This window comes from Orbicella franksi, chromosome 15, assembly GCF_964199315.1.
Source record: "Orbicella franksi chromosome 15, jaOrbFran1.1, whole genome shotgun sequence".
NCBI lineage: Eukaryota > Metazoa > Cnidaria > Anthozoa > Scleractinia > Merulinidae > Orbicella > Orbicella franksi.
In genome coordinates, this window is record NC_138159.1 from 13,842,422 (window position 1) to 13,866,852 (window position 24,431).

At 41.7% G+C, this 24,431-nt stretch overlaps 3 protein-coding genes across 3 annotated transcripts in view; 2 read left to right on the plus strand and 1 right to left on the minus strand.

Moving 5' to 3' along the window:
* Positions 1-24,431, plus strand: part of LOC145470029 (uncharacterized) — a 399,370-nt gene that overhangs the window by 81,709 nt on the left and 293,230 nt on the right. The window lies entirely within an intron of this gene.
* On the minus strand, positions 10,792-22,584 carry LOC145470024 (uncharacterized). Its single transcript, XM_081453862.1, has 3 exons — positions 22,489-22,584; positions 12,275-12,495; positions 10,792-11,451 (listed from the first exon to the last, which is right to left on the minus strand). Exons 1-3 carry the CDS (start codon positions 22,538-22,540, stop codon positions 11,374-11,376), a joined length of 351 nt encoding a protein of 116 aa, XP_081309988.1. The 5' UTR covers positions 22,541-22,584; the 3' UTR covers positions 10,792-11,373.
* LOC145470200 (uncharacterized) overlaps positions 23,410-24,431 on the plus strand; it is a 4,502-nt gene continuing 3,480 nt past the window's right edge. The window contains exon 1 of the mRNA XM_081454028.1: positions 23,410-23,950. Coding sequence (XP_081310154.1) covers positions 23,789-23,950 — 162 coding nt within the window. The 5' untranslated portion in view covers positions 23,410-23,788. The remainder of the gene's footprint in view (positions 23,951-24,431) is intronic.

Genomic DNA, 24,431 nt, shown 5'->3' on the forward strand with positions numbered 1-24,431 from the left:
AGGGCTGTACGAAAACCTTCATCAGGTATTCAGCTTTGGAGTGCCACTGTGAGTTTGGCTTACAGATGAGATCCCTCGAGAGGATAACCCTTCAAGATCGAGCCAAGATTAGTTATGCTAAAAATCTCCGCGAAGGACAAACTAGGAAGCAACAGAGCCTACCAGTTTGTGGCGCTCCAGTGACGCATCGTGCTTCAGACACATCCCAAATAGGTTGGGCGTTGAAATGCAGTCCGAGAAAACTACGGTTTACCCAAGAGCAAAAATAAAATTCTGAATCTTAAATACAACGTTGGTGAACAGACTGCGAAGAAAAGCAGCGGCGAGGAAGTGGCCAGGCAGATGAGACGAGCTCGTGGACAGGATGGAAAAAGATAATTCGCCGTTGAGGATTTCTTAACCGCGCAACAAACCACTTCATACTTTTCGCGTATGGCCGCCAAGAGGAAGTATGTCATAGAGGCAGAGGTAGATACAGAAGAAAGAGAAAACTTGATCCGTGACGTGAGAGCCAAAATCACGGAAAGGCTAGTTGCTGAAGAAGAAGAGCAACCTGTGTCAGAGTTAGAGAGTTGCGATCGGTGCTACTAAATACCTCGGCATGGCTGTAATTAGTTATGAGGGATAGCCCTAGTCGATTGGTTTCACTACACTGGATCAAGTTTATATAAGAGAGGATGCCATTTATCATCTCTTGGTTTAGCTAAACTAAATTCAGGAGCACTGACAAGTGTTAAAATATATTCAGGTTTTCGTTAACAACAAATGATGTGCAGGCTTGAATAAGAACAAGTAAGTTAGTTTTTCTAAGAACTCTTTGACGTTCGAACTCTGTCTGTCTATACAGGTATGCAAAACAAGAGGAAATGCATGCTGTGCGTGCCAAAAATGCAGATTGCACTTGTACCCATTCAACGAACGATAAAATTCAACGTGGGGCCCTGTGGTACGTATGAATCCGAGTTAGACTTTGCGCCTAAATATTTCAACCTTGTTCCCAGTTTTCCAGGGTATTAGATTGCTCAACGTTTAATTTTTCTTGGATACTTTTATACGGTTTTTCGGTTTTCGTTTTTTTGTTTGTTTGTTTGTTTTTCTTTGTTTTGGCTTTCCTCGCCATTGCTATAGTAAAACAACCCCGTTACAAGAGGATATCATTACACTTACATCCGGTTTAACATCCCATTACATTGTGTTACATCCTGTCTGCAGTCGTGCTTCTCGGACTTCCGGCCTACGCGTTCAGTTTATTCACCATTCTTGGCTTATCGACTATCGAAATATCTGACTCGAGTTTAGCCAAAGACGTTACTTTGGATTGTTCAAAGGCATGCATTTGCCTTGTGCATTGACCTCGACACATTTACTTTACTTCCTGGTTGGATAATATTGATGAATTTAGGTACCCGAGGGGACAAATCGCAAGTATTACGACCATGTTTTGACCTTGTCAACTATTCTTTTCAAGTGTATGCGGGCTACTTGTATCATTATTCTGGTCTGAAACACGGCAAACTGGATATTCGATGGGAGTAACCGTTACATCAGAGTCTCCGCCAGATTTGGTCAAGAAAATGGAGCGAGCGAGGGAGAGACACTGGAGAGAAACACGCGACGAAAGCATCCTGAAGAAATTCCCAAAACCTTCAAGGTAGGTTTTGTATCAATTTATATTATATTTATATTATCAATTTAAAGTTTTTCATTTCTAACTTTGCTTCACTTTCCTGGAGAATGGCTCTTAAGTTCTTGATAACAAATAGAACTAAATAGTGATCGACAACTAAATGTGTAGTTTGTGAAGGCTCATATATTAACAATCCAAGTCTTACCAGTTGTGGCCTAAACTCTGTCTCACTGCTCAGTTTCACCTTTCTAGCTTCTTCTTCTTTTTTCTTTTTTCTTTTTTTTCAATTTCTTATTTTTATGATTACGTTACATTCATTTCATTACAGGAACTTTTACACACGTTCTGTAAAGAACTTACCTACATTACACACTACTTAACTCTACACCCACTGTAGTATCGTATGTTAGGACTGGGCTCGAGGCCCATTGCATGCTGGGCCAACGCAGGCCCGGCTACCGTTGTCGTTGTAGTTTCGTAGCTAGTATGGCCGCCATAGTCTATTAAATTGGCGACGAGGAACAACCAACAATGCCAGACGAAGCCGACACTAGTCAGAAAGGAAAGTCAGGAGTTCTTGCCAGCGTACGAGCAAGCGTGGGCGCCTTCAGTTTGAGTGGTGAACCAGGGCAACGCTAGAAAACATGGAAGTTATGGTAAGACCGCTTCGAACGAGCCACTCGATGGATGGCAGTCAATGATACCGACAAGCTGGACTTACTGTTATTAGTAGGAGGAGAAGAGCTTCAGAAGCTACTCCAAACACTGCCTGAACAGCCCACAGATTACAAATCGCACATCGCACGGCTGGACCAACACTTCAAGGCGAATCGAAACAACACTTTGGAGTTGTACAAGTGGTTAAACACGGAATGGTCACCCGGACATGTACTTTGCTGACTTCGTGACGAAATGCAGAGAGCAAGCGCTTCATTGCTTATTTCCCCATCACACTGGACAACGCAATCATCATGATGAGTGTGGTCAAAACCAGCAATGTCGAGCTTCGGAATGATATCATTCGGAAAAATGGAGACTTGAAATCGGTAAGAGAAACAGTTAAGGCTTTTGAGATAGCAAGTGAAGGCAGTTAAATGATGAAAAGCGCAGAGGAAGAAAAAAGCCAAGATAAGGGCGATCCAGAGTTAAAACGAGTTTACACACCAGGACGGTTTAGCATGAGAAATAAAGGGCCAAGCCGCATTGCTGACCATTCGCAGGCACAGGCCAGACCGCCTTGCTCCAAGTGCGGGAATGAGGCACATGCCAACAAGGATAAATGCCCAGCTACTGGAAGGAGGTGCCTCAAGTGTGGGCGTCCGAATCACTTTGCCCGCATGTGAAATGAGTGCAGCCAACGACAGGAAAGACAAGCGAGCCAACGCAGGGGAATGTGAGCAGCAGACCAACACACACCGTGGGTCTCAAGAAGAGGAGTTTTTAGATGTGTACTTGTACCAGCTGCAAGAAGGAAAATCACAGAATCCAACTGTCGCTATTCACGTCAATGGCATTCCCATCAGTTTACACTTGGACACGCAGGTATGACGTCACGGTAGCTACTGAAAAGCACTATGGAAAGCTTCGGGCCAACTGTCCCTTACAGCAAACCAGCGTAGCGATCAGGAGATACTCCGGAGAAGGGAAAGGCCCGGTGCTACCCGTGCTTGGAAAATTCACCGCAAAACTCGCTTGAGGAGAAAAGGAGATAGCAGAGCCGGTGTATGTAGTTAAACGTCAAGGCGACACAGCACTGCTAAGCCGTGTGGCCGGCGAACGTATGGGTGTCGTGCAGTACCACCTGGACCTGACCACGAACGCGCCACTGCCAATCATGGGGGAGACACGGCAAGTGACCGTTGACCTAGTCGAAGAGTGCAAGGATGTGTTCTCGGGTTTAGGAAAGTTGAGAGGAATCAAGGTGAACCCACACGCAAAAGGCGCCGTGTAGAAACAGAGAAGAATATCTCTACCACTTAAAGACAAATTTGATGAGATTCTGGACAAGTGGGAGCAAATGGATATCATAGAAGATGTTGGAGACGAACCAACAGAATGGTGCAGCAATGTCGTCCTCACTCCGAAGAAAGACGGTGAAAACATCAGGGCTAGCTTGGACATGACAGATGCCAACAAGTACATAAAGAGAACCAGACATGCCATCCCCACCTTAAGAGAGCTAGAAACAAGACGTAACGGGGTCAACTATTTCTCTCACTTAGACATGAACGATGGATACATGCAGCTGGAGCTGGCCGAGGAAAGCAGGAAGCTTACCACCTTTTACACGCATAGAGGGCTGAAACGCTTTAAAAAGTTGCATTTCGGGGTCAACAGCGCGGCAGAGATCTTTAACGAGGAGGTTCGCAAGATCGTAGCACAAGAGCCAAATGCGGTCAGCATCTATGATGACATACTAGTCTTCGGCGCAACGGCCGAGGAGCATGACGAAGCACTCAGGCACATATTCAAGCTGTGGCGCGAGCACGGGCTCGCACTTAGCCTGAAGAAGAGCAGGCTTAACCTCCGAGCTGTGAAGTTCTTTGGAAAGGTGTTCTCAAGCGAAGAAATTACTCCAGACCTAGATAAAGAAGCAGCCCTGAAGGCAGCAGGTCCGCCACAGTCAGCAGCAGAGGTACGCTCCTTTCTATTCTTCGCTGGAGCAAACGCAAACTTCATGGAGGGATTTGCACAGGCCACTGCACCGCTGAGAGAGCTACTCAAGGCGAATGCTAAGTTCTAGTGGATACCAGAGTGCCAAAGGTCATTTTAACGGGTCCGGGAAATGCTCGCGGACGACACAGTGATGGCATACTTTGATCCACGACGGAAGACAAGGCTGAAGACCGATGCAGAACCAGGTGGAATGGCAGCCACCATGAAGCAATATGACCCTGAGGCCAAGTGATGGCGACCTGTCACTTATCGATCAAGAGCATTCACTGACACTGAGAGCAGATACTCACAGCTAGAGAAGGAAGCTAAAGCTGTGAAGTGGGGTTTCTTTGCCAATCAGATATATCTTTATGGCATGGGAGACACATTTGAGGTTGACACCGACCACAAACCACTGGTACCGCTGCTTTCAGGCCACAGGACAACTGCACCACTCCGTTTAGAGAGGATACGCGTCCGTTTCAACTATCGCCTCAATTACGTACCCGGAAAGAAGGAGGGAGCAGAGAACGATGAAGCAGACTACCATTCACGGCATCCAGAGCCACTGGATACGCAAAAGAGCCAGGCCAGCAAAACCCAAGGTGAATTTGAGCTAAGAGAGACGGTGGAAGAGTTCGAGAAGGATATCATGGCTATTGTGAAATCTTCAGTGCCTGAAGCAGTCACCTGGCAGGAGCTGCTTGAAGAAACGCACTCAGACACTGAACTGACGGACTTGAAGGAAGCCATAACTAGAGGATACTTCACGGCGCAAAAGAAGAGAGCGATCGGGACGCAGTACGACTCCATTTTCACCGAGTTGGCCGTTGTAGGAGGGCTGGTAGTACGAGGTCCAAGAATTGTAGTTCCCAGGACTCTCCGGAATAAGGTAGTCAAGCTCGCGCACAAAGGCCACCAAGGTATCACCAAGACCAAGGAGTACCTGCGTACCAGAGTGTGATTTCCAGGGCTAGACAAAATGGTGGAGGCGCACATCCAGCACTGCCACCCGTGCCAAGTGGTGAACGTGTCACCGGAGCGAGAGCCCTTACGCATGACACCCATGCCCAGTGAGCCTTGGAAAAATGTTGCTGTAGGCTTCTGGGGCCCCATCCATACCGGAGAGTATCTGCTGGTTACGGTGTGCAAGCAGTCCACATGGGCAGAAGTAGAATTTGTCACCTCCACCAGCGCCAGGGTGGTGATACCAAAGATGGATAAAACCTTTGCCTCGTTGGGCATACCAGTGTCGGCAAGCAGTGACAATGGACCTCCGTTCAATAGCTAGGACTTCAGTGACTTCAGCAAGTACTTGGACTTTCGTCATGAGCGAAAGACGCCACTGAATCCGCAAGCCAATGCAGAGGCTGAGCAGTTCATGAGAGTACTGAAGAAGCTGTACCAAATAAGCAAGTTGACGGGATCGAATTTCAAGCAGGAGGTATACCGATTCCTTAGTGCCTACAGAGCGACTTCTCATTGCACCACTAAAATTGCTCCGGCAGAACTGGGCACCAGGCTTCCCATCGGAGTAATTCTTCGTGAGCATAACTTTGAAGAACTGTTCCAGAGGGATCTTGAGAAGAAAATGCAAATGAAAGGGTATGCAGACAACAAAAGGTGTCAAACCTTCTGACATACAGGTGGAAGACTCTGTACTAGTCCGAAAGGAGGCAATCAACAAGGTCACACCTGCCTATGAGGCAGAACCATTGCGGCTGTAGTGCAGGAAAGGCACCAGGGTGGTAGCCAAAAGGCCAGTTGGCAGCTCCATCACAAGGACCACGGCTCACTTTAAGAAAGTTCCCTTCAGATCGATCGAGGAAGCCCACAGGTGGTCCAGTGCAGAATGGCCAGCAGAGCCTGTCAATAAGTCACCACCAAGCACCGGAGAAGATGGGTCCCCTGGTTTGGAGCAGACTGATGGATGCATGATTGGGACGGGCGCCAATGAGTCCATCCCCGCCGATGCTGCCTTACCGGCCGGGTTGACATCACCACTCGCCCTGGATCAGGGACCAAGGAGAAGTGAGAGGCACCGAAAAAACACTGACACGTATTTAAAGGAAAAGTACCCAAACTCTCAGCTGTGATGTTGAAGTGAAATAACTGTTCCCGGTCTAGAATGGACTTTAGACACGGACTTCTTTCGTGATAAGTCGGTGTTTATTTTTCTTGGTGTCACCCCATAGAACTATCTGTAAGCAAGGGGGGGGGGGGGGAATGTAGTATCGTATGTTAGGAATGGGCTCTAAACCCATTGCATGCTGGGCCAACGCAGGCCCGGTAACCGTTGTCGTTGTAGTTTCGTAGCTAGTATGGCAGACATACATACTACTTGACTCTACTTTACATCCACATTGTATACTACACTACTACACACTGATACACTACTTATACTTAACACCCGAAAAGGATATCAATCAATAAATAAGCTTTACAAGGCTTACAATACTACATAAGTTTTCTAACAATACACAATAACAATACGTTTAGAGAATCAATAGCAGTGTGCAAGGATTCTAGCCAAAGAACAACAGACATCCAGAATGCTACAATGAAATCACACCTGCAAAAACTCGAGAGATTCATCTGAAATTTTGCAAAAAGCGCAGAGGGTAAATCAATTATTTTCATTTTGTATAAGGATTAGCTAGTATAAATTATTCGATTTAAAAATTTATACTGAAAATCTCTTGTTTTAGTGTCAAACGTCACAACATGAGGAATTTGATAGATCACTTCCCAATTAAGATCACCACTATCCTGAAACAAGGTACTAAATTTATGCCGTGCTGAAAGATAGACCTGAATAATTTCTACAAGTTTCCAATACAATTTCGAGGAGGTGATTGAATCAAGAAAAAGAGCAGCATCTTTTAAATAAAGAGTGTTAATGAGCTTGATATTCCGAGAGTAAGCTGAAGTGTTAGCTGAAGTGTCATCTTTGGATTTGATGAGCTTTTTCCATGAGAGAGGAAGGGAATTGAAAGGACCAAACAGCAACCAATGATCATTAACATTTAGCCCTTCTGCCTTGAAAAAAGGTCCAAGGTTTAAGAGTACCAGTATTTGTTAAGATATTAGCAAGAGATATGAGACCTTTTGAGAAGAGCGTCTTGTTGAAAATAGGTTCACCACCAATGCGGAGGAATAGGTTATTCCATAATAGTCGATTTAAGGTTTGTTCGCGGGACAGAATGTTTTGATAATGGCGGTATTTCCTGACTTTTCTCTCCACCTTTTTGACGTCTAAACTTTCAAATGGAGTCTTCAGCTAGGTTTCCAGAGATAGATGCTACTGATTTTCTCGAGATGAGGGAGAATAATCAGAACAAGAACACTCAAAGAAGTAAAAAACCTGGGTTAAAGTGTTTGACCTGTCACGTGCTGAGCGAAGCGTAGTGAGAAATACTGTACTTTAGAGGATAAAATATTTGCCTTGTCCCAAATTGGACTCGGCCTACGGCCTCGTCCAATTTGGCAGTCCTCGGTATTTTTCTCATCCAATTATTTCCAAATTGAACAGCATGTAGTCTTATTACATATACAAATTGGACAAGACTTCGAAACATTCTTTATAGAAATTTGGAAGACAGCTAGGCAAGTCAGCAACACTGAAATTGCATTGCAAGAGAAACGTACCACCGTAATCTTTCAGAAAAAAGGGAGTATTTGCTTCCAAAGGCTAACATAATCTTCAGTATATTTCGTAAGACACATAATACGTTGCCTATCGATCATTGTCGAAATGTGAAGCATTCTCAATCCGCCGTTTTTTTGTTTGTTTGTTTTTTCTTTCTTTCTTTCTTTCTTTCTTTCTTTCTTTCTTTCTTTCTTTCTTTCTTTCTTTCTTTCTTTCTTTCCAGTTTCTCCTGTTAAGAAAAATCAAGAGAAGATCAAGGTACTTGCCTTGCCAAGGTAGTAGCCAACAGTGATATTCAAACGTTACTTACATAGACAAAGAAATAATAAAATTGCAACATTTAGAGAGGAAGCTACATCAGTCTTAACTGGTTTCCAGGTGCGTCCTCTATTCTGCTTAAATTGTAATTTAGAGATTTGGGAAACTCAGCACATGTATGGCACCGAGCCAGAATCGATACCGGGCCACATTGATGGGAGCTAGGCGTGCGTTCTGACCACTGCGCCATCTCGCCTTGCCAAATTATTAAAAGTATGGTTGCAGTGAGGAGTATATGTACAACCATATACGACAATGTGGAAAGTCACACTCGAGATATACATAAAAGACAACAGGAGAAGAAACTTTTGACCTTTTTGCGGTATCGGCATTGTGTTCTAAATGCCTAATTTTATTGAAGGAAGAAACTCAGGCTTGAGGGAAAAAAATCCGCCAAAAAAGGGAAACTTGAGGGAAAAAAAACATTATTGAATCTCAGAGGATAATAGCCGATCAAATGCATATGTATGTATCAAAATCTGACAGAAATTTGTCATACAGCTGTCAAGAAAAAGTCAACAACTAGCGCGTTTTTCGCTTCATTAAAAAAGGTTAGAAATCTTCGTCCAAAGACTGTTCGCCGTCTAACTTTGGTTATTGTCGAGTTTTTTTTTTTTTTTTTTTTTTTTTTTTTTTTTTTGAACTGGTAAGAATCAGCTTTTGGATGTTTTGGCTGCTTTTGGTACATTTATAGTGTACGGGTCTACCGATAAAAAAAATGTTTTTAAAGCTTTAATTTTATTGAAAGCAGAAACTCGAGCTCTAGGGAAAATGAAGCCGATCAAGTGAATGTGCGTGTCTAAAAATCTGACAGAAAGTTGTCAAAAAGCTGTCAGGAAAAAAAAAACAAAAAAACAAAAAACAGCACGCTTGACGCTTCATTTGAAAGAGTTAGAAATCTTTTCGTCAAAAGACTGTAAACAACGAAGTTTCGCCGTCTAACTAGCATGTTTTCTCGAGTGTTTTTGTTTGAACCGGTAAGAATCAGCGTACTGGTCTGCGAAGGAAAAGCTCGTGTGGTTTCGCAAGCGCAGTCTTCGTTAACTTGATGGTGTTCTTCCGCTGAGAATCATTAATTGAGGAAGCTTCCTCTGTGGACATGGGAAGTAACAGTGAAACTATCATCTTGAAGGCACTTGAGGACTTTTTGTCCGCTTAGCTAGCTAAGCAACGATTTTAGGTGAACTAGCGCTGTTTTGCAGCTCTTTGTTCCGAGGCCGAGTGATTGCTGACGGACTAAACTACCAGGTTCGTACTCTTTTTGTCTTTTCTACGAAAGTGTATGTCAAAATTGCTTAGATATTTTTCTAGCTTACTACGGGATATGTTTGTTAATTCCTGTTGACTGCTCTAAACTATGAGTTTCGTGCTCCCTTTTGTCTTCAATTTCTTTGGACATTTATGTCAAAATTGCTTAAGGCTTGTCCAAACGGGAAATGTTTGGCGACCAAACACCATCAAACATTGTTTGGTGACCAAACATTTTACCGTCTGGCCACCTTGTTTGGTGATGTTTGATCGTGTTTGATCGTGTTTGGTCGTGTTTGAAAAAAATTTGAAGGCCATCAAACATTCGATCAAACAACTTAACATTTCTTTTGTTCTCGTGTTTGATGGGCGATGTTTTGTTCGTTTGGACAGCCATATCAAACAAGTATGGCGCGCGCATGCGTCCCACGCTTGTTCAGCGGCTTGTATTCATAGTTTAATCTGTGTTTGATCAAGCATCTTTTTACCGTTTGGCCACTCACTTCAACATCAGCATCACGGTTTGGTCACCAAATAATGTTTGATGATGTTTGGTCGCCAAACATTTACCGTCTGGACAGGCCCTTAGTAATTTTTGTAGCGCAACTTCAGAATATGTTTGTTACTTGTCTAATATCTGTACCTTCTCCAAAAATCTTCCAAAAAACTTACGCAACGTACTTTGTTTTCTTGCAATGTTTTGTTGATTTGTGGTTTTTAAACCGCGGCCAATTCCTGTTGACTGCTCTAAACCATCAGGTTCGTCTTCCAGTTTGTCTTTTCTACGAACATTTATGTCAAGATTGCTTAGCAATTTTTCTAGTTTACTACAAGATACGTTACTTGTCTAATTTCTCCACATTCTCCAAGAATCGTCGAAGAAACATACAACTGTACGGATCGCGCTTTGTTTTCTTGCCTTGTTTTGTCTTTTATCCGCGGTGAATTCCTTTACGCTTTCATCTGAAAATAGTTCGGACTCAAGAATGTTTGTTTGTTTTTTTCCAAACTGTTGCAAATCGAAATGCATCTCATTAAAGAAGGACCCTGGTCTATTCGTACGAATCGTACTACTGGCTTCATAGGTGAAACTTTATCTCATCGAGTAAGGGTTAAAGTCAAATAATATATACTTCGTTCAAAAAATCACGGCAGACCAATTATATTAACATACAGAAAGGGGAAAAAAACATTTGAGGAAAAGGGCAAATGATACATGCGTGTATGAATGTATGGAGCGTTCTAAAGAACACACCAGACGAAGAGTAACAAACACAAATGAAAACGCCATTGCTATGGGGTAGGGAATTGAAAGAAATGACAAGAGAAAACAAGCCAACAATACATGCATGCATAGCTCGTTCTTAAGCCACGCCAACCGAAGTAGCAAACCTAAATAAACAGGTCACTGTTTAAGTAAGAGAAAAAATAATAGCATGAGAAAACAAGGCAGCAAAATATGGAGACTAGAAATGATGTATACATGTATGGCTCGTTCTAAGAACGCGTCAGGCGAAGTAAGAAACGCAACTAAACAACGCCGTTGTTGGGAATAGAGCGGCGCTATTTTGACTTCCATTTGCTCATATGCCATTTATTTTACTCTTTTAGCCTACGGGGCCCTCACCTCACCCGTCCTTGCCTGCTGCAACTTCGAGCCTGGCAAATAGGAAATCATGATGTCTAATTCTTCTTTGATCAGCTGCAAAGTAAAATTTCAGATGCACATATACATTTAAGCCTTTTTACAAAACATAACTTTTTATTCGCCATAATTGATTACTTTTGCTTTGCACTCGATTCCGCGAAGGAATTTTCTAGTCTATCTATACTGGTGGGAACACAAGCTGAAAAACGGATTCTTCTTGTCGAGACGTTAATGATGACCGTGACTTTTCTTTTTTATCTTGTCGTTACTTGGATGACTGCCTGCCACACACGGAGACTGTTTGATCTGCAAAAAGAAAAAGAATCAATGCAGTGTAAGACAATGATACACAATGCAGTGCAGTGCAATGCAATATTTTATTGTAAACGACACTTGGCTTGACGCTCGCTTCTAAGGGTTCCACAAAATTGTGTGTAAAATAGACACAAAAGTTAATGACTAACCAAGAAAGGAATGAAAATAAAAAATGCTTATTCTTAACGAGCAATTATGGCTTTTTACAGCTATTTTGAAGAGTGTATGAGAAGCCAACACAAGGTGCTTGTCCGGGGCATTATTTGAAATCTCGTTCACGTGTCCTAAGAGCAGGATCGGTAAATTCTCGGACATAACATTCCACATTTTGAAACCTGTTGTTTGCTCGATTTCCTCAATAGAAGAATCGCTGGAAACATTTCCGACCTTTCTCCTCGTTTAAACCCCTTTATTGTTGGCTGATCTAATATCTACATCTACATCTACGCTTAGTTAAGTCGGTAAAAATCGTGAGATATTACACGAACTATAAAAATCTCAATAAAAATAATACAAAGGGATATGAAAAAATTAAAAAAAAGTAAAATAAGAAAAACTAAAAAAACTAAATAAAACTAATACAATGGAATATTAATAACTATTAACTAACTTTGATTTAAAACTATCTACGGACGTTGTATTCACAATATCCTCAGGAAGAGAGTTCCATTCATTAAATGTTCGTGGGAAGAAAGAAAACTGAAAAATATCTTTCTTTGCTTTAGGAACTACAAACTTAAAAGCGTGGCTCCCACGGGTTCTTCTTTCATTATTTATATGGCTCTCTCCCGTGTTTTTCGTTATGTTTGCTCACCTTAAGGTCGATGACTGGTGAAACAACGCAGCAAACCAAGTTTTTAAAAGCAGGCTCTCGAGTATGCCCCCCGCCTCGCCCACAATACACATTTTCAATTTTAGGAAAGCCATGAGGACAATTTCCATCTTCCTCGTTATTCTCAGCCACCAGACAAGCTGCCCAGTTGGTAGTGACCTCATTAGCAAAATCACCAACACAACGTCCCGTCACTTGGCAATCTGAAACGTGAATGGGTTATTTTGCTGTCAAAGCGAACAAACGAACGGGAATTAACTGAGTTGATAAATAAGACCACATTTTCATTTACATGAAGTAGGGAAACTACCGTCGACCATTTCTCTTCAAGGCATATTTGATATTTAATTCGTTAGGCAATCGAAATATCATTCCAGAATAGTTTTGGGTAAATGCAGTGAAAGAAGACGTAATGCATGGTTTTTGTATAACGTTTACAAAACGTGTACTTATCATCTTCATTTAATCCTTTGTTGTATAATTTAATGTTAGTGTATAATGCTGAAGTTATAAACGTTTTATTAAAAACTGAACAACGGATGTCAGATTTCCAGCAGTTTCATTGGCTCGCCGAACACAGGCTATCAGCTCATATAAATGCAATAACAAATATGGTCAATGAACGGATCAGCGAATAAAGAAAGCTGGATGAAATCCGGAAGCCAATAAAACGTGGATCGTCTCACAGCGGAATTAACGAATAGAAATGCTGACACTGGAAACGAAATACAAATCGAATTTAGCTTTTCATTGCTAGGTACTCGAATGACAAAGGGCAGTGCTGGCATCGTGGTCAAAATATTTTTCTTGTAGCCCTGAGAAAATTTTCCAAGCTGTCGATGTTCAGTTTATCGCAAAACGCACTTTTATTTAAGCTTGCTGAAATGCCGCAAGAGTTTATGAACTTAACTAAACGAAATGGAAAAAATGTATTCAACAACAAGTGTCACAAGTCTATAAATATGCTCATCGGCTAGTGAACCTACTCAAAACAAATTGGACAAACAACAACTTCAGCTTAAGTTTACAGCAGCAATCTTCTGAGGAATCGGCATTTTTGAAAACTTGAAATTAACTCACATTAAAGATTTTCTTTTACCTGCACTCCATGCAACGTATCAATCCTCAGCTTCAAATTTTCAATTCTTACAAATAGGATGTCTTGTAAAAATGAGAAGAATCGCTGTTGTCATTGTTTTTGTTATACTCTTCTACCACGGGTCCAGTTTTTGTGCTACGCATCAGACAAATTTCAAGAAGCCATTTCGTGAGGCATAACCAGATATTTCCCTTGCTTATCCCTCCAATATCTTGTTTCTGACAGGTTTTAGTGTGGCAATGTTCCAGTTCATCACGAAATTTTGGCATGATGACAAAATTGATAACTTTGAACGAGCGATTGATAACTTGGAACGATTGATTGTTCGAGACACTTTAGAACTCTGTATAGTGTTCTTTTCGAGGAGCACATTGTTTTACACGAAGTGTAATATAACGATTTAGCGAGGCCTAAAAGAGGAGCTCCCGGGTTATTTGGTCTAACTGGGTTAAAAACAACAACACTCTTTTAGTCGACGATAGTTAGAATTCCTAATTTTCAAATAAAATAGGTCTTAAACTTCTTGCCAATCAAACATTTTCCAAAAAATCAAACTTAGAAGTAAAATTTTATTATAATTAACGGTGAAATTGATCCTGTTGTCAGATGGGCAAATTTGAAATGCGAGGATTTCGGCTTGTTTACGTAGATCGACTGATTACGAAATTCCGTGAATTAACACACTCAGAAAAACAGACGATAAAATTCCCTAAATAAAAAGGTTATATAGGTAAGCCTGTACTGTTTATGCTTGAAAAGCAAACACGTTCAATTTTCGTCTCGAGTAAATCTATGCCAAGGCGAAGAAAGCGAATTGCGCGTCACTTTGATGTACAACTCGACCTGACCCAACTGAGCACGTTTATCACAAATTTCGCTAAAGTTGTTCGGAATACAATCGGTTAATTAAAGATAAAGCACGGTAAAAATTCACATTCAAAACTATAATATTTTGCAAGGTGTTTTCCCAGAAGCGCTCATACATTTCGTGGAAAGTCTACAATTCTTGTGATGATTCGCAATAATCAGTGAAGGCACTTGTCTTTTTGTTTCTGGTCTTCTGTCATAGCTCTTCCAGAAATCATACAAGTTCATTACTCAAAATTAAAAACCTTCTAAAGATATGCCAAAAATTGCAATACAGAGCAAAAAGTAGGTCTAAACAAATAAACACTCAGCTTTAAGTTTATATCCCTCCAAAGGTGCATGACTTAATAACTGCGTGGCCACCAGTGTGGTCCTGACCACAGCTATATATGTCAAACCTGTTCTGGATTAGAACCGGCGAAAAATGCAGGAAAAAAAAATTCCTAACCGTTTTCCACCTAAACACGACAAGCGTCGACTGTGAAGAGCTTTAGTTCACGAAGCATAGCCGTGTAGCCGCGTCGAGTCGCAGAAAGCGATCGAAAAATTAAGCCTCGTCTTAGTTTAGGTGTCCTGATCACAATAAGTTAACCTAACTTGAGCCTGCGATCCACTCGAAAACCAGTATTTATTAATGTGCAAAACATGTTTCGATGCTACGAACATCCTCGTCAATTACAAAATGTTTGAAAAACCGTAAGGACTATACAACAACTGAGCGAAACATGCATAATTAATTACGATGAAGTGACATTTCATCAGACAGTGTCACTGCTTCGTAATTAATTACGCATGTTCCGCTTAGTTGTCATTTAGTGCTAACGGTTTTTCGAACATTTTGCAACTGACGATGATGTTCGTAACATCGAAACATGTTTTTACAATAACCGTCTAATTTCTCGCGCGCTGATTGGCTCATTTCTATCATCAATAAGAGTACAGACGGATAGAATTTTAATTTATGCAAATTTTCAACTTCAACTTTCAGCTGTCAAACTGTCAACTTTTTAACCAAAGAGATTTCATGGCCTTTTTGAAGTAGCCAATCAAAAAGCGAGAAAAGCTATTGACAATGTTCGCGTCATTTATGAATAAAATTACCTTATCTTTGTTTACGGCAAGTTTACGGCGTCTTTTCCCCTCATTTATTTCCGCCATTTGACCATTTTGGGGTCTGGTTATTGTAAAAAAGCAAATTGACGTTAGTTTTTTATGCGTCTGTCCACTTATTGATGATAAATTTCGTCATAACATTGTCACTGAAGTTTACTGCGGAGCCACTCGCCTGCGGCTCATGGTTCAACAGCCGCTTAATTAATGTTTGTTAACTTTCATAATGCTAGCAGTAGCTAGCAGCTGAACGACAGTGGCAAAAGGCGAGTGTTCGGCGCCTTCAAATAACCGGACTCTGTGACTAAGGGAAGGAAAACCCCAACAGAAAAACCCTGGCCCTCCCGGTTGGGGGTTGGGCGTGAGGCCAATCACCTCACCCCATAAAACATTGTGATTACGGAAACTGGAATCTAGATGTATACAGGCTACAATGGGTGTAGTACAACGACATGCCAGACCCCAGACGATGCCTTTATTAGCTGGGTCGACGGAAGTATGACGACTATGGGTGAAAGCCGAAAGGGGACCCATTCTCCGAACAGCTCGTTGGCAAACCCCAAAACTAAAGTAAAGGTGGGATGTTGGAATGTGAGAACTATGTTCTCGGTAGGAAAAACAGCCCAGATCACAGCTGAGATGGCTCGCTATGGCATTGGTATATTAGGGATAAGTGAATGCAGATGGTCTGGATTTGGACGTTTGAAAGCACGAACAGGCGAAACCATCATATACTCAGGCAGGGACGACGATGTACATCAGAGTGGGGTCGCAATAATCATGTCAAAGAAAGTCGCCCAATGCTTAGACAGCTGGAGACCGATAAGTGACCGCATCGTAGAAGCTCGCTTCTTCTCACGCTTCATCAAGACAACAGTCATCGAGGTCTATGCCCCAACCAACGAGGCAGATGATGATGTGAAGGACGACTTCTATGAACAGTTACAAAAGATCGTGGATGAAGTGCCGAGGCACGACATGCTCTTGGTCATGGGCGACTGGAATGCAAAAGTGGGTGACCAACAACTTGGAGAGGAAGGCATTGTAGGAAAATTTGGTATGACAGGGGAGAGGAGCGACAACGGGGAGCGTTTTGTGTCTTTCTGTGCACTGAACAATCTTGCTATTACATCGACTATGTTCCCACACAAAGAAATACACAGATAAACGTGGACTTCACCAAATGGCCAATATCACAACCAGATCGATCACGTGGCCGTTAGATCCAATTTTAAACGATCGGTACAGGATGTAAGGGCGTATAGGGGTGCAGACTGTGCAAGTGACCACAACCTTGTGATTGCTAAGACACTGCTTAAGCTAAACAGAACAGGCAGGAGAGCAGTACAAGTCAGAAGATAGGAGACCGGTAAGCTGAATGTTCCTGAAATTAGGAAGCAATTTCAGTTGGAACTAAAGAACAGGTTCATCTGTTTACTGCTAGAAGATGATTGTGACGCAAATGCTGGACAGGAAGAGGAGGGTGAGGTAGCACGTGATAACGAAGTAGAGAAAAAGTGGAAAAAGATCAAAGACACTTACTGTGAGACGGCCAAGGATGTGCTAGGCTACAGAACAAGGAAAAATAAGAGCTGGATCAGGGCAGAAAGCTGGAAGGGAATTGAAGAAAGGAAACAGCTAAAGCAAAAGTTAGCTGGCACAAGGTCGGACCGTCTTAGGGCAAGGCTGCAGCAGGAATACAGGAAGAAAGATCTTGAAGTGAAGAAAAGTTTGAGAAAGGATAAGAGAGAGTGGGCTAACAATATAGCACAAGAGGCAGAGGATGTTGCTAAGTGTGGGCAGATGAAAGATGTGTACCATGCTGCAAGAAGGCTGTGCTGCGAGCCACCAAAGAAAATTGACATGGTAAGGAACAAGGAAGGCAATTTGTTGACAAAAGAAGAGGAGGTGCAACAAAGATGGAAAGAGCGCTTTGCTGAAATACCGAATAGGCCCAAACCAGAACGTGAGGCCGAAGTGATTAGCGACATGGAAGTTATAGAAGAGATACCATCAGGCCCCATAAATAAAGCCGACATCAGGAGTGCCATCATTAGCATGAAAGCAGGCAAAGCATCTGGCATAGACTGCGTGACAGTTGAACTGCTCAAGGCTGACATTACAACGACAGTCGACGTACTTCACGACCTTTTCCGTGAGATATGGGTCAGTGAGATTGTCCCCGCAGATTGGAGGAAGGGTCTCATTGTCAAGATTGCCAAAAAAGGGGATCTCACCAAGTGTGGAAACTGGCGGGGGATTACTCTGATGTCTGTTGCTGCAAAAGTGATGGGCAAGGTATTGATCAGAAGAATATCAGGTGGTGTTGATGCAAAGCTACGGAAGGAGCAAGCTGGTTTCAGGAAAGGAAGGAGTACGATAGAGCAGATATTCGTTCTCAGGAACATCGTAGAGCAAGCAATGGAATGGAACTCCAGCTTATATGTATGCTTTGTCGACTACGAAAAGGCTTTTGACAGCGTTCACAGGAAAACCTTGTGGAAGATCATGGAGAGTTATGGGATACCGTCGAAGTTTGTCAGAATGGTCAACGTAATGTATGATGATAGCCAATGTGCGGTTGTTGACGGTACAGGTCAAACGGACTGGTTTGATGTATAGTCCGGCTTAAGCAGGGGTGTAACATGTCAGGGTTTCTGTTCTTACTCGTTATCGACTGGATCATGAGAGGAACAGTAACGGGCGCTAACACTGGCATTAGATGGAAATTGTGGTCCAAGTTAGACGACTTGGACTTTGCTGATGACATTGCTCTTACATCCAGTACGAAATGTCAAATCCAACAGAAAGTGAAAAATCTCAGCACTAACAGCAAGAAAACTGGTTTGAAGATCAACTCTGAAAAGACAAAACTCCTCAGACTGAACACGACCAGCAATGAGAATGTTCAGGTTGACGAACACGATATTGAAGATGTAGAGAGTTTTATGTACTTGGGTGCATACATCAGCAAGTCAGGTGGCACAGAAGAAGACATTAAAGCAAGGTTAGGGAAAGCAAGGGCTGCATATAGTAAGTTAGATAAGATCTGGAAGAACAGTCAATTTACCTACAAGACTAAGATCAAAATTTTCAAAGCTAATGTCATCTCGGTGTTGCTGTATGGTTGTGAATGCTGGCGAATGACCAAAACAGATGAGAAAAAACTGGATGCGTTCTTACATAAGAGCCTTCGTCGGATATTAAAGATCTACTGGCCAATGCGGATAACAAACGAGGAGATTAGAGCAAGAGCAGGAATGGAGACAATAAGCAAGCAAGTGGCAAGGAGGAGATGGACGTGGCTGGGTCACGTCCTCAGAATGGATCACCACTCACATCCACGAATTGCTCTCACATGGGTACCTGAAGGCAAACGGAAACGGGGTCGACCGCGCGAGACTTGGAGAAGGACTGTCGAAAGGGAGCTGGAAAAGGAAGGTTTAAGAACATGGGCAGCAGCAGCATCGGCTGCGGAGGACAGAACAGCCTGGAGGCAGAGAGCTTACTGCCCAATTCTCCACTTGGAGAACGGATAAATGATGATGATGATGAACTTTCAAATTAAAAAATATCGTTACCATTTTAAAAATTACAATTTACTTTCCGCTCTTTCGAGCATTTGAAAGCCAGTATCTGGTCAGCGGTCAACTAAAAGACAACACTGACCTGGATAACCTCTAGATTTGAGCCCGCGAAAGGGTCACGTGATACTGATCAGTGGATACCTATTTTTGACAGGTGTCAATTAACCATAACATTAATGTTCAATATCAACGATGTATGCTGGGAACGAGCTGGAGTATGGCCGCCATGTTGGGCACAAACATGCAGGTGTCGATTATTATTATTATTATTATTGTTATGTTATTATTATTATCATTATCATTAGGATATTATTAATTATTGGGAGACGTTGTGGTCGTCGAGTATACGAGCCCACGAGCAATACCGCTAGCCCTGATTACCATGAGAAAAGCAACTCATGGGCTCCTATGAGTATGGTGCTCCGCTTGGCGGCCCTTCGGGCCGCCGAAGCTCCGCTCCAACTAATTCCTCAGAGGAACGCTTTACCGCAGTTGTTTGTTTCGTGAAACTGTTTAAAGTGCACCTAACCCCCAAATTTTTTTTTCGCTAAAACGAATCTAGACTTTATTTGAAGCATTTGGGCGAAGAAACTTTTGAATTTGGTCGAATCCTCGATTTTCTATGCCCTTTCAAAGTCGCGCTTGAAGTGTTTCACGACCGCGTTTTCGGGAGTCTGGGGGGGCGGTACCTGATGACGTCTACCCAGGAACCAAACACAGTGGCGCCTCAGTCAACTCTCTGTATTTGCTCGAGAAAATGGAACACAAAACTAATCGTTCCGATGTATTTTGGGACTAAAACGTCCAAGTTTTGTCTCAGAATCATTTCTTTTTCGTCACTGGAGTCAGAGTTAAGTTTCGATTCGGAAGACTCCGAAATAAACTTCGATCGAGCACGTTCGACAACTGTGAACTCACTGCTTAGAGCTTTGAGAGCAATTTACAATATTTCAAGCGACGAAGGGGAAGACTTCTTTGCGGACGAGCTGCTTGTATATTAGGAATGGAAAGCTAGATACGAAGTGGAGGAGCAGGCAAACGAAAAGCAGGAAAGAAAACTCAAGGACTGCTTTGGATGGTAATTTCGTCAACTAAACATAAGATTCCCACGCGTGTTTATAGCCCGTTTACATTTGTCCTTAGCGAGAATGTATTTTATCAAGGTGTGATTGTTCTGTTAAATCCAGCTTGTGTTTTACTTTCAGTTGAATGCTTCATGTTTATAAGAGCGACGTACGTGTCGCAGTTTTCGAGACTTGATGACCTCCAAAACATTGGCTTCGATCGATTGAAAATCGTATTGTTTGGACCTGTATTTTTGAAGCTGCGGGAAGCAAGGCGGAAGGAAACATTTCATACAATTACCGATTTCACATTGTCACACGTTTTAAGTCGTAACTCCAAATAACCAATGTAACTTGTTCTCAAAGTTTGCAGCGAAATTCGTCGGATGAGCGAAAAGGATGTGTTCCCTAAGCGGTCCGCACATAATGTTACGCGGTCATATTTTCGACGCTATTGCACAGAATCTTTGTCGCACTGCTGTTTTCCAAACCTTCGAAAAACTCTGTGAGTCTAACAATTTTGTTATCATGTAATTCTAAAGGATTAATCTTCGACTTTCATCTAAATCGAAAGAGAAATAAGTGTTGGTTAGCCGCGTACAGTTGCGATCTATTTACATATCAGTATAACGCTTCTTGATCATGATCGGATCACACAACTTTGTATGTTATAAATACTGCGGGATTGGAAGATATAGGCTGTAGGTAGTATTTCTACAAATTGCTGGTTAGCTTTAAGCAGAAAATTTATGAAAATAGCGTTCGAAAGTCTGCGGAACAAATTCCAGTGAGAGTTCTTCAATGGTTCTCACAGATTCAGTTCGCTTGTTTCGGTTCGACAAAATCAACCATCGTTTACGTCTTTGTTGCACCATTAGCCGATCATCGTCAGTTAATTGTACAGTATATCTTTCTTTAAATCTGGAATATTGCTGCAACAGCCGATAGCACCTCTGGAAGGCGTTTCTGCGCACTTTTCGAATGTGTATTGCACCATCCTGAAGGAAATGAGAGGACGTGAGATATCCAACCTTCCTGGGTAGACTTCACAAGAGCCGCTAGACCCATTCTCCTCAACCTCGGTTGTGAAACAAAATGGCGGTGTTTTGGAGCTATTTTCGAGATTTCGTCGGGGCACAGAAAATCGAGGATTTAACGGAATCCAAAAATTTTTTCGCAGAACTATTTCAAATAACAAGTAGATTCGTTTTAGCGAAAAAAAAAGGGGGTTAGGTGCACTTTAATATTCATTCACTTTAGATATGTTTCCTAAGAGTGCCGCTTGTTTTTAGGCCTTGTCGCATCACGGTTGTTCACTTTTGAGTCTTCGGTTTGGACGGTAACGCATAGTGCCTCTGGGTGGCCTGTGAGTGCCATGTGATACCATCTTCAATTCTTGAATAGAATTTCTCGAAAACGTCTGTACAAACCCAACCTTTTCTTCAACTTTTTCTAGAAACTATCTATGACTCGAGAGTTCATGAATAGATATGATGTTTTTCAATTCGATATTAAGTGTAAATTCTGGGAAAAACGTATACTCGGAAAAAATCCGAGTCTAAGATGTGATTTAAACCCGCGACCCTCCGTGATCTAGTCGGATGCTCTAACCACTGAGCTACTGGAGACTCTGGTGAGTAAGGGTCAAATTGTGGGTTTCGACTGGAACCGCATCGCGCGGCTACACAGCCACGTACTGAGTCGTATATATAAACTCACTAACATCATCGCGCTGTCACATTGAGACATCTAGCACATATGAACTCACTAACAGCATCACGCTGTCACATTAAGGCATATCGAGATGCGTCCAACCAACCTTCTATGTGAGTATAGTATACTCACTCACCTGGTTAGAGCATCCGACTAGATCAGGGAGGGCCGTGGGTTTAAATCCCATCTAGGACTCGGATTTTTCCCGAGTATACGTTTCTCCCAGAATTTACACTTAATATCATGTTGTTGTTGTTTCTCCGTTAGTTTTTCAAATCATTGCCACAAATATCGGACAGCCTTGGAACCTAATCATGGGGACAGGCTCATCCGCTTCCAGATATTTCGATTTTGAATTGAAGTTTGACTTTGTTTAATACATGAGTACTTTAAACAGTTTTCTTTTTTTAAGTATCATGTTATTATTGATTGCAGGTTTGGGTGCCATTGTTGCGGCTCGAATCTTGATTATCAAAGAAGCAGTCTCCTTTCACGCCAAAAATTTGATGTGAATTAAAGTGATCGAGTGAAGACAATGGATTGTTTGGTAGTTTCTTGGATCATTCAATCTAAAATGACAAGTGTTTTCGTTGCTGACAGGTTTCCATATGCCGCGGAATATGAACTCGGTGGGAGGTTAAGCATTTTAAATTTTTCCTTTTGAGAATATCCAAACTGCTAATTTATTTTTCTATTTTTTACGTCTAGGCACGAAAGACTTGTTACATTTGTTTCCTGTTATCGCTTATTACTTACCATCTAAAAAAACGAAGACCAGGAGAAGAATAAATCTCAAAGCTGGTTTCATTGCCTTTATTTTCGACCTTCAGGTTCCTGTGAAAACATGGTAACAGTGGGATCTTTTCACTTACTCGCATTTTTAACACTTGTCTCAAATATTCCAACAAAGAAATTTCAGTTTTTTGACAGAAAAAAGCAGATTAATCGCACATTGTTTAATTTTTTTCTTCTTTTGGACGCAGGTTGGGCGCGTCATAGGGACTCAAGCAATTTGAAAAGACATGGTCAATTTTATGTTTAAGAACATATTGAAATAATCTCTTATCTAAGGCATGGCAATAACAATTTATCTAAGGCCGATTCAAGCAATTCTTGTCTTGGATCTTAGTTTTATGACTTGTTATGGAATGGAATGGAATGGAATGAAGAGTAACCGGACTGTCCAACATGGTGTAAAAGGGCAATGAATCTAATTGCTTTTTAGCACCTCTTATCTTGCCGTTCTCACCTCAGCTATTTTTGTTCAGGGGAAATTACACGATGCATCCTGTTACACAAGATGGTTTCTTTAATTAGAGACGGAGTGCGGAGAACGTGTAAATTTGTCCAGCCATGGTATTCACGCAAAGATTTAGACAAATTAAACAAGGATTCAATTTTCTCCACCTACCCTCTTCTTTCAAACGTTATGTACTCACCTAACTGCAGCAAAAACTGATAACTCTGCCTTAGTATGCGCGTTATTGTCGTGAAAAGCAAATATTTTTTCCTAAATATCTTGAGGTAATTATGCTTCCAACCTGTATTATGAAACAAAGCTTTTGTTGACCTGTGACAGCGTAGTTTCCCGACAATAACTCAGCCGGTAACCAGTACATGGTCACCAGTTTCACCACTACCTACTAAACCGTTTCTTTCTGGTGACTTGACATGGGGGCACAAGTCATGCAAAGCAAAGGTCGAATGAGCTTTGTTTATCTTCTTATCAATTTTAGACTGTGTTTGTTTGTAAACGTACAAACGCTGAAGAAGGACTTTATTTTACCTATATATTAATGGGAAAAAAATGCGAGCCTCATTCTGTATATCTGTCGTTCTTGACACTTATTTGAAAGACTACTGCGTACAAAAAGAATTTCTGATAAAACCTTTGTAAAACAGAAATACAAACAGCAAAACAAACAAATAAAATCCCAACATACAGACAAACTAACAATTTTCGTTTTCGGTTTTATTACTTGTCGTTAAACAATACAGTTTCCACAGGAATGTTTGTTTAAACCACCCTGCTAATTCGTTTTTGGCCAATGAAGTCATGTCGCCTGCCACCCGAAGAACTGCTTACACAATTTTAATTCGCTCCAGTGAACCATTTGGCGAATGCCACAGCGTTAGACTGAGATGGCTAATTGTTGACTGGCTGCGAACCTCGTCCGATACTTTAATTTACACACGCTCTTCGACTGAAGGTAAACTTGTTGATAATTGCTCTTTTCAAAATTGTGACTCATCTCTTTGATGACTACTGTACTTCGTAGCTATTTGTAAATGCAAAAAAGAACCTGAAAAGAATTCTATCACGAAAATGCCAAAAGTAAGCCATGAAATTAAGAAAACCACTAACACACACCAGCCAAATGTTTGAACTTGCCTATTAGATGTCAGAAAAGTGTTATCTTCAATAGAAACGATTTTCCAGCCTGGCTTACAACAGCATTGAGTAGATTAGCATCACGTATCAGGAATCGCGTGTATAGTCGTAATCCTGTCAAAAGTTTCCGCTGCAACGACGACAAGGAAGCCTGAGTAAGACCTAAACTACATTCGCACAGACGTGTACTTTTCTCAAATTATTTAATTCGCTCTGTTTTTCCGTGTTAGGTTTTATATCGTTGCTATATCTCGAAATTCATAATGAATCAAAGTTCAATCTATCTATTGAAAACCAAAAGTGTACT